Below are 9689 nucleotides of genomic sequence, written 5' to 3'. Positions count from 1 at the left end.
ATAGACTTGTTTTAATTGGGACATTTTCTGGGCCTTAGAACTGTAAAATAGCAACTAATTAAATTCCCCTTTTTAAAAGCCATTCTGTTTCTGGTATATTGCAGTCTGGCATCTAGCAAACTAGAACAGGTACTGAAAACACTCCATAAAAGAAAAAGAAAAAATTCAAACTCTTTCTCTGGTAGGAAGGGAGGGCCAAAAAATTTTACATGGATTTTCCAGATGGCAGGGTCTCTGTCCCCGTGACCCCGCAATGTGGAAGGGACAACTGTCAATGATCTTTTCTCCTTCTGAAGAACTTTGGTTATTGAAGGGGACAAAGTAAAGACAGAGGAGAGGAGCTTCTGGTGGGACCCAGTGAATCCCAGGACCCCCGGAACCCCTTAACCACCCAAGCACCTCGTGGATGTTCGGTTCTTCACTGAAGCACGCCGTGGACCAGCATCCTAGTTAGGTGCCGGCATGTAACATGGAATTCCAGGTCAATGTGGCATGAGTTCATGATGAGGATAAGTGCAGCAGGCTTTGCAGGCATAAGAAGGACCCTTGTCCCGGAGGGGTCGGGGAAGGGGGTTTTCCAGAGGGTACAATGCCCTGGCCCAAACAGCAAGTAAGGCAGTGGGAAGGGGTCAGGACTCAGGGTGAGGCAGATATTCCAGGGAGTGTATTTAAAGATCTCAAACGGAAAGAAAGTGTGGTGTATTCTGGGAGGGCCAGGCTATCTTGGCGGTCCTAGACTGTTCCAGTGTTTAAAACAAGGCACTTCCGCAGAAGACTGAAAAGAATGTAGGTTTATACCCGAATGTTGCTTAGTATTGTCATGGCAGAGAATAAAGGAGTCAACAGAATTACCACTTGGCTGCTGTCTCTTAGGTTTCTGAAACTTCCTTCTCGTTCCTTATGTAAAGAACCAAGGACTTGGCACAAAGAAAGGAGACCTCTCTGATGTGGGCAAGGTTCTCAAACACTAACCTGGAAGGAGACAAGAGTGCCGTGGGCCGCTCTGCTGGGTTGGTTCTTCTCGGGGTTCCCAGCACTCCTGTCCTCCAGGGAGGAGGGGACACACCTCACTTCCCAACAACAGTGCATCCTCCCAGGAGCCTCCCAGCAGTGGAAACAGATCACACCACCCACATCAGGGGTACAGGATCTCTCATACACGGGAGGGGACACATCACATTCTCCCAGGGGTGGACGGTAAGATTTTATATGCATCAAAAGAAAACAAGGGTTTAAGACAAAGTGTAGAAACACCAACTGACATTCTTCCTCTCCAGGTCTCCCTGTGACCTCCAACCCAGTTTTTTGAAAGGCAAAAACCCAGGTTCTGTCTAGCCATAAAAGTGAGATTTTGGCATCATTTAGCATCATGTAATCACAAAGTCAAGGGACCTGAGAAATTGGCTTACCAGTTTATTTCTTGGTGCTGCCAAGAATTCATATAAGAACTGTACCGTGAGCAACATGCAATGGGGGACAGTCAATGGACACCCCTCTCAATACACTAAAACGACACAGCCTCATCTGGCTTTGGTTGGACAAGCTACAAAGGCCTGAGCAGGAGCCAAGACAGAGCAGAGCGAGGCCAGGTTCCTGTGGACCCTGGAAATGAGGGCTCGGACTGGGGTGGGAGCTACCGGGGCAGGTCTCAGACCCAGATGTCAGAGCTGCAGTCACCCCCGGGGTAGCGGAGTTCATGGGCCAAGGCTGGGCCGTGCGGCTCCTTCCCAAAGTCCACCAGGAAGTTGGGGTTCAGCTTGAGCCCTCCATGCTCTGTGTCTACATCCACCTGCAGCATCACAGAGCCTTCCCTAGGAGAAAAGGGGGAGCAGGCAGAGAGAAGTCAGGGGCTGTCCCTTCCCCCAGCATCCATGAGGGCAGGGGGTGGCCTCTGAGGAGCGAGCAGAGTCTCAAGGGGTGTCTCCATGGGGGAGGGGTCTTCAGAAAGCCCAATGACCACGTGGAAGAGGACTGGGGGAGAGAGCCCAGGTTTTCCGCTTCTCACCTGATCATTTCGGGGTAAAACTGCCGGTCCCAGTCGCTGAACAGCGATGTGGTGACGTAGAGACGCCTGCCATCCAGGCTCAGCTGGATCATCTGAGGGCCCCCGGCCACCCGCTTCCCCTTGGGGAAAGCAGGGATCAGACCCAGGAGAGCCCGCAGGAGGGGTCCCAGCCTGAGAGCACGCTCAGGGGCTGCCCCTCCTCTCCTCTGCCCACCCCCACCCACCCCAGAACAGGGATGGGGGGGGCTGGGCGTGCGAGAGGCCCTCACCTTGACCACCAGGGGCTCCGGCTGTGAGCTCAGTTCCTGGTCCTCCAGCACCTGCACCGCCCCGCCTTTAACAATGCTGCCCCCCAGGAACAGCTGGGTGTGGGGACACAGGGGAGGAAGAGGACAAGGACAGGAGGGGTTGACACTGCCGCCAAAGCAGCGGTCTCGGGCTGGGGGCCCCCACGCCTTTGACACCCCGCCCTGAGCGGCCCTCGCCCTCCGCCCCACGCCCCGCCCCGCCCCACGCCCCGCCCACGCCCCGCCCCCAGCGCCCCGCCCCCCACCTGTCCCGCGAGGCGGGGCCGCTGCGGGTCCGAGACGTCATACTGCCGCAGGTCCCCGTGCAGCCAGTTGCTGAAGTAGAGGAAACGGTCATCCAGGGACAACAGGATGTCCGTGATCAGGCCTGGGGAGGACGGCGGGGGTGGCACGTTCGGGCTGTAAAGACTCGTTTCCCAGGCCGAGAATCACCCGACTGCCCCCTCCCCCCGGGCGCTCACCTGGCATCTCGGGCAGTAACCAGCCTTTCACCTTCTTGGGAGGCACCTGGATCACCTTCTCCACCGACCAAGCACCTCCCTGCATGGGAGGCGAGGGTGGGGTCAGGAGGCAGAGGGGTGGGGGCCGGCTCTGGGGGTCCCCGGGTCCCGGCAGGGGGACAGCGGCCCCGGGGCCTTCTCTCCACTGGGGTCTAACTCCCACGCCCCTAAACTCCTTCCTCAAGGCACAGGGATGCTGGTTGCTTCCCACGGCATTCCCAGCTGATTTTTTTTTTTTTTTCAAAAACAAAGTCCCTTTCATTTTATTGGCATCAGAATTATCTGCAGACCTTGCTAGAAAGGCAGGTTCCCAGAAGCTGCACCCCGGCCCCGGGCGGTAGGACCGCACCCTTCTCCCTAGAAGCGCTGACCGGCACCCCGCAGTGCTGGCATTAGGGGCGGGGAGGGGTGGAAGGGGAGCCACGACTGCTCCTTAGGGCAAAAAGATGCGAGAAAGGAAAGAACAAAGACTAGAGCCGAAAAGGGAGCTAGAAAACAGGGTATTGGGTGCAAGATGAACAGAAATGCAAAAGAAAGGGGCAATAAAATAAATGTGGCTCACAGAGTTGAGTGCACTCCCAGCGCCTCAGGCCCGGTAGAAGCTGGCTAAGTATTTTTCGACTGAGTGAATGACTAGACCAGTCAGGGTGCAGGCAGAAATCGCCTGCGACTGGGGGAGCAGGGGTAGGGCCGGTGGTCTTGTTTCTAGCGGTGGGGAAGGCTAGGCTGGTGGAGGCAGGGAGAGGGGCCCGGGCGGCTCGCCGGGAGAGGAAGGCAGCTCCCTGCATCATTACAGAGGCCTGGGCAGAGGTGCGGAAGGCGCCGCTAGGGGCCCGGAGGGGGCGCGGCACCTTATTCTTGAAGAAACGCTGGATGGTGGAGCCGAGAGCACAGCCCACGAAGCCCTGGGAGGCGGCCGGGTCGTGCAGAAAGCGGATCTCCAGCGGGATGAGCCCGTCCTGTAGCTGCAGGGTCTGCACAATCTCGTGGCGCTGCCAGTCCCACACGTGCAGGCGGCTCCCGTACAGCCCTGCGGTCGGGGAAGGAGGGACTCAGGAGCCGAGTGGGGGGGACTTGGCAGTGGCTGGGGCACAGACGAGGGCGGAAGGTTGCACACGGCCTGGAGGGGTGGAGCAGGTCAGGGCTCTTCGCACACCCTATTCCATCACGCCCCGAGTCTGGGGTCCACAGGAGGGAAGGCAGAAGGCTGAAGAATGGGGTTTGGGAACAGGAAGCAGGGGGTGCCAGCGCCCGGGGGGTCCTCACCTGCCTCCACATCCGCGGGGTTGAAGCCCTGTCGGATGACATTGGGGGCTGCCCACTCAGTGCTGATCATGACATTGTGTTGAGGCTGGTACCAGAAGTCGTACCCCATGGGCGCAGTTCCCCCAGGCTGCTCCCACGTCCCCTTCACCTCGAACGTCTCCCCATCCAGCAGCACGAAGCCCCCTGCAGGGGAGGAAGTGGGGTGGGAGGGTAAGGGTAAAGACAGCCCCTGCCCCCAGGCATGCCTGCGGCCCGCCCCCACCCTCCACAGGTTCCTAAATTCGGGGACCCATGTGGTCCCACCCAGGTGCAGCCAGGTCGCTGGTGCTCCTATCCACTTCATCTCTGTCCCAGACCAAAGGGAAAATTTCCTCCCCTCGAGCCAAGGGATCTTCCGGGACCCAGAACTCAGTAAGTCTCTTGCTCAGTCTCCCACTTTCGGTGTGGGGGTCCTCCCACAGTCTGCTCCCTACATTTTTTTTTCTTTTGTAGGAGCAGCAAAGTATATTTATCTGTAATTCAACATTAATATGTTGCTTCACTATTTAGCAGGTTATGGCAACTTGACACCTCTTTGTAAATATGACCAGATGTTCATTCTTAAATCTTATTACATCTGGGGTTGTCAGATTCATCCCATTACCTGGAGAGCAGTCGAATGGAGTCTACTGCATTCCCTTTAACTGGATAACCTTAACTAATATCCTACTCCAAACCCTTGGATGGAGGGTGCCAATGAAATAGGCAAGGCTCCGAGAAAGGCAGCACAGCATGTGGATTAGGATTTAGGCTCTAGAGCCAGATTGCTGGGTTCCAGCTTTGTGACATTTTAGCTGTGTGACCTTGGGTAAATTACTTAATCTCTCTGTGCCCCAGCTACTTCATCTGGAAAACAGAGCTCTTAACAGCACCTATCTCATAGGTATCCACTATGAGACAGTAGATATGTACTCTGTATCTGATTCATAGTAGACCTTTAATGTGTCAGATCTAATTATACTATAAATGAGATAGCAATTTGTGAAAAATTCCAAGGACTGTAAAATGTGCTCAAGAATTCACAAGGTTCAATAAATGTAGGTGTTTTCTGGCCCGCCGTATTTGCGCCTACATCCTCCACAGCAGATTTTTCTGACTGTAACTTTTAACTGAATTCATCAGTCGAGGCTCATTTACCCAGAAATAATTAGAACTGAAGCTACTCGATTACATTTTACATATCGGAGTGTGGTAGTTTGAAGCTGTGTCCTCAGAAAAGATCACATTCTTTTAATCCATTCCTGTGGGTGTAAATCTACTGTCTCTGCAATAGATGTTGATTAAGTTATTTCAGTTGAGGCGTACCCCAGGATGGGTCCTAATCCTCTTATGGAGTCCTTTTTAAGAGGATAAAACACATAGAGAAGCTTGGAGAAGCTCACAGAAATAAGCACACTAGGGAAGCTAAGCAAGGAGGCCACTGAGGGCGAAGCTGAAGGCAGCCAGAAGGGGTCGTGGCCACGTGCCTTGGGGGGCATCCTCTTGTTGATGCCTTGATTCACAGTCACAGAATGGAAAGTGGGAAGTTAATAACTTCCCATGGAGAAAGCCAGCCCATTCCTGGTGTACTGCACGTCATCAGCTTTACCAAACCAAAGCAGGATGGGACCCATCTCACTGGTTCTCCCTGGGCAGCCACTCTGTCCCTCCGCCTGCTTCACATCTGACCCCCCTCTGCATGAGTCTTCTTGAGGATGGATGTGCCCCCAGGGCCTAGGGTACCTTTGGCATTGCCCTTGGGGTCTCCCAGGGCGCTGACCATCACCTCCCCGCTGGCCAGGCAGTGGCTGGTGTGGAGATAACCCAGGCCACACTTGGCATGGATTTCCTTGGGCTCAATGATCTGGAACAGAGCAAGGAATGGGCTCAGAATCCTACAGGCCCAGAGGCTCCCACTCCCTGGCCCTACTTCTCTCCATGAACCCCTGCTCTTCAAAACATGAACACAACTCTTCCTGTGGGAATGTGGCAGACAGCGAGTGGGGAAATTGGCAGAGCAGCAAGGGACACCCCTGATAACTGCCCACTGCCTTCTGCCCCTCTGTCCTGAAGTTCCCCCCCAGACTGGGGTGCCCAGGAAAGGGTTGAGGGGGTCAGGGATTGGGGGGAAGCTGGCGCTGGAACTGAGTGGAAGAAAAGGGCCCTTACCCCCGCCAGGGCTGGATTCCCCCTCGGGCGGTGGCGGCCCGCGCGTCCTCCCGGGGACTTGCCTCTGCTCCAGCCCCCGCCCCGCAGCTGCGCCCATCCTTGGGGGCCCCTTCCCGCCGGGACCCCGCGGCCCAGGGGCAGGCCCTTCGGGTCTCGGGGTCCCGGGGAACCTGCCTTGTGCAGCCTCGGGGCGCGGGGCTCCAGGCCCACGTCCACCACGTAGATGCGCGAGGATATGAGACTGGGCAGCAGCAGCTTGGTGCGGGACTTGGTACTGTCGCCGAAGCAGCTGCTGCAGGTGTTCCACCCGGAGTGGTGCAGCTCGTCCTTCAGGTGGGGCATCGGCAGCCGGTGGATCACCTGGCAGCGGGGGCGGGAGGCGGTGCTCGGCCCAGCCACGCCCCCGACCCCCCGGGGCTCGGCCCAGCCACCCCCTCCGAGCGACCCCCCGGGGCTTGGCCTAGCCCCGCCCCCCCCTCCCCCGTGGCCTCCGCAGGCAGGTAGGAAGGGATGGGGCTGGGGAAGGGCAGCGTCCAGGCCGGGCCTGGAGGGGGGTTTGTGGGGTACGCTTGGGCCCAAATCCTGCCTCACTTGGCAATACTGGGGAGACTTGGGGTCAACATCCACGGTGGCCAGATAATCCGGGGCCTCGATGCCCGTGTTCCGGTAAATGCAGGGCACGTAGACTATCTCCTCTCTGGGGCCTGGAGGGCAGAAAGCGGCGGGAGGCTGGGGGGGGGCGGGGGGCGCGGTCGGCGGTGCCCGAGGGTGGGAGCGGTCGGGGCCCCCCACCCCGTAGTGCCCCGCGGCGCTCGTTCCGGGGTTACCTTTCATGGCCTCCCGGGGGGATGGGTAGCCGGGCCCACACTTCCCACATTTGGCGGCTGCGGGGACAGTGGGGGGTGTCAGCGGAGCCGCGCTGGGGTGCCGCCCCCTCCCGCCCACCCCACCCCCCAGGCTTCTCAGGACCCGCGGCCTGAAGGCAGACAGACACCCCATCAGCAGGGCCGGTGGGGGCAGGGCGGGCGGCTAGCTGCGGGGTGCACTGGCGACATCGCCACCCGACCCCAGCCCCCCACTCACTGGCCGTGGGAACTTGGGCAAGTTACTAACCAGGCCTTCGCCTCAACGTCCTGGTCTGCGGAATGGGGTAATGGGGATACCAAGCCAGAATTTCATGCGACAGAAACAAGAGGGCTCCTGGCCCCTGGGGAAGGAGGTGGTGCCTACCTCCGGCCCCTCATCAAATGTATTTACACCAGGTCTTTTTCAGAGGACACTTCCTGCTGTCCTCCCCTCTGAGTCCTGACCCCAGGCCGCGCAACCGAGGCCCTGCCATCCAGGCTCGATGTCCTTGGGCCAGTTTCTGCCGCTGGGTGGGCCCTACTCCCCTGATCTGTGAAGGGAGGGTCTGCCCAGGTCCCACCAGCTCGCAGCCCCCTCCTCCTCGCCCCCTGCAATCGGGTCAGACAAGCTACAATGACCTATCGATCCCCACACAGGCACCAAGGTCAGCTGAAAAGGAGCGCTGGGCCGCCGCGGCCACCCGGGGCCTGCCAGGGAGGAAGGGCTGGAGGAAGCCCTGGGGTGGAATGGACAGGCCTGGGCACAGCCTCTGTCCCACCCATGGCCGGTGTGTCACTGTCCCCAGACCTGGGCCTTGCACGTGGGGTCCAGAGCAGTGGGTGGTCCCCGGCCACAGCCTGGCGCTCTGCAGCCACCGGGCTGGAAGCCAAGCGGCAGCAGCCGGGTTTTAGAGCGAGGGGACTGGGTTCAAGGGCCAGCTGTGACACCTGCTCTCTGCATTTTCTCTTCCACTAAAAGGGGTGAACAGTAACACCTAGCTACCTCTCTAGATGGATGTGAAGGTGAGTGTATTTAAAGTCACTTTTGTGAAAGAAAAGCGTTGTGTAAATATGGGTTGTGTCAATATAGGTAGGGCTGTGCCAGAAGGAAAAGAAAGGATGCCAGAGAGTGCCTGGGCTCGGAGAGAGGGGTGGGGGCAGAGTGTGTGGGCTGGGGGGCACAGTGAGAAACATCTGGTCCATAAGGAGTTAAGGAGACTCGTTCTATTACGCAACCAAATTATGCACGGGCTCGACACAGGACATGAAGGGGAGGCCAAGGGGTTGCTGGACACAGAAGGGCATGGAGATTTGAAAACTGCAAGATGCCAAGACAGAGTTACAAAAACCTCCAGCCGAACAGTGACAGCGAGAGGTTGAAGGGTGCCGAGGAGGTGTTGTGTGGCCCGCAGCACCTTCCCGCCCCCCACCCCCTGGGCCCCAGCATCTCATAGGGTCAGGTCCTCCCTGCCCCTCAGGCCCCCACGGGCACTGCGCCTCTCTAGGAAACCTCCACCTGTCTTAAGCATCTCAAGAAAGGCCTCTGAACATCCTTGGGTTTGCGATGAGCCCGGGAAAGCTCAACTGGAGCTTCCCAATGCCAAGTGGCAGCTGGACTTTTGGCCAGCCCGGGAGAGAACCAGCTCCAAGGGGACAGGGCCTCAACCCCACCCCCCCCAGCCCAAACTCCTTCTTGACCTGACATCAAGGAGCCCAGGGGAATAGGACTCTGGGGCCTGAGAGGGTGGGGGGCGCGGAAATGGGACCCCAGAGAGAGGAGGGGACCCTTGATTCCCACCCCCACCCCCACCCCTGCAAAGTGACCAGCTGTGTGGGAAGCTGGGGAGCTGGTGGGTGCGGGAGGGCTGGGCTCCCCTCTCCAGGGCTGGGTCAGTCCGTCTGCCTCCTGAGCAGCTCCTCACCTGACGCAGCCGCAGGACAGCACCCCGGGCCCTGGCCCAGTGGAGCTGGGTGCTAGCCAGGCTTGTCCTCCCGGGCAGGCCTTGTGGGCGCCTGCCCCACCCCCTCCAGGCACAACCAGAAACTGCCTGAACTGGGAAAGGCAGGAGTGGGGACAGGGTGGGGACAGGGGAGCAGAGGTCCCGGTGGCCTCAGCCCTTCCTCTGCCCTGAGGCCTCCGGCACTTCCTGGGAGAAGACTCTCCAGACTGGGGCCGGGACAGGGGTGGGCAGGGGCAGCAGGCAGAAGCCTCCTCCTTACCCATGACGCTCCCGGGGAAGCGTCCTCCCGGCGCAGCTGCGGGACAGCAGAGGAGGAGAGTTTTGCTGGAGTAAGAGGCGGGTTGAGCAGGGAAAGGGGCACAAGGAAGGAATTTATACAGCCAATCGGCGAGGGGGAGGGACAGGGGCGGGCCCAGGCTGCTGCAGGGCGAAAGGCAGAGGGCATCTGGCCAAGAGGCTCTCAAAGAGCCTAAGCAGCCAGTGTTTGTGTTACCCGGGCAAGTGTGCTTGTGGGGGAGCCTGTGTTTAGGCAGGCATGTGCTGGGCCTCTGCATCTGTCTCTTTAAGGGTGCCTGGGTACGTGTGAGTTTTGTGTGTGTCTACGTGTGCATGTGATC

At 58.7% G+C, this 9689-nt stretch overlaps 1 protein-coding gene across 2 annotated transcripts; it reads right to left on the bottom strand.

Annotated features, from left to right (window-relative positions):
* Positions 1 to 1400: 1400 nt before the first annotated feature.
* On the bottom strand, positions 1401 to 9462 carry SELENBP1 (selenium binding protein 1). 2 transcript variants are annotated; one of them, XM_077156017.1, is made up of 12 exons: positions 9332 to 9462; positions 7094 to 7150; positions 6858 to 6970; positions 6441 to 6626; positions 5841 to 5961; positions 4080 to 4262; positions 3665 to 3843; positions 2775 to 2853; positions 2559 to 2680; positions 2275 to 2367; positions 2006 to 2124; positions 1401 to 1811 (listed from the first exon to the last, which is right to left on the bottom strand). In XM_077156017.1, exons 1-12 carry the CDS (start codon positions 9333 to 9335, stop codon positions 1649 to 1651), a joined length of 1419 nt encoding a protein of 472 aa, XP_077012132.1. In that variant the 5' UTR covers positions 9336 to 9462; the 3' UTR covers positions 1401 to 1648. The 2 variants fall into 2 exon arrangements, with proteins under 2 accessions (XP_077012132.1, XP_077012133.1); XM_077156018.1 differs by lacking the exon at positions 7094 to 7150 and having other exon boundaries at positions 9332 to 9459.
* Between the last annotated feature and the right edge of the window lie 227 nt (positions 9463 to 9689).

The sequence above is a fragment of the Tamandua tetradactyla genome, chromosome 4 (assembly GCF_023851605.1).
Source record: "Tamandua tetradactyla isolate mTamTet1 chromosome 4, mTamTet1.pri, whole genome shotgun sequence".
Classification (NCBI taxonomy): domain Eukaryota; kingdom Metazoa; phylum Chordata; class Mammalia; order Pilosa; family Myrmecophagidae; genus Tamandua; species Tamandua tetradactyla.
The sequence above is the reverse complement of the archived record's forward strand: the minus strand, read 5'-3'. Positions and strand labels throughout refer to the sequence as shown.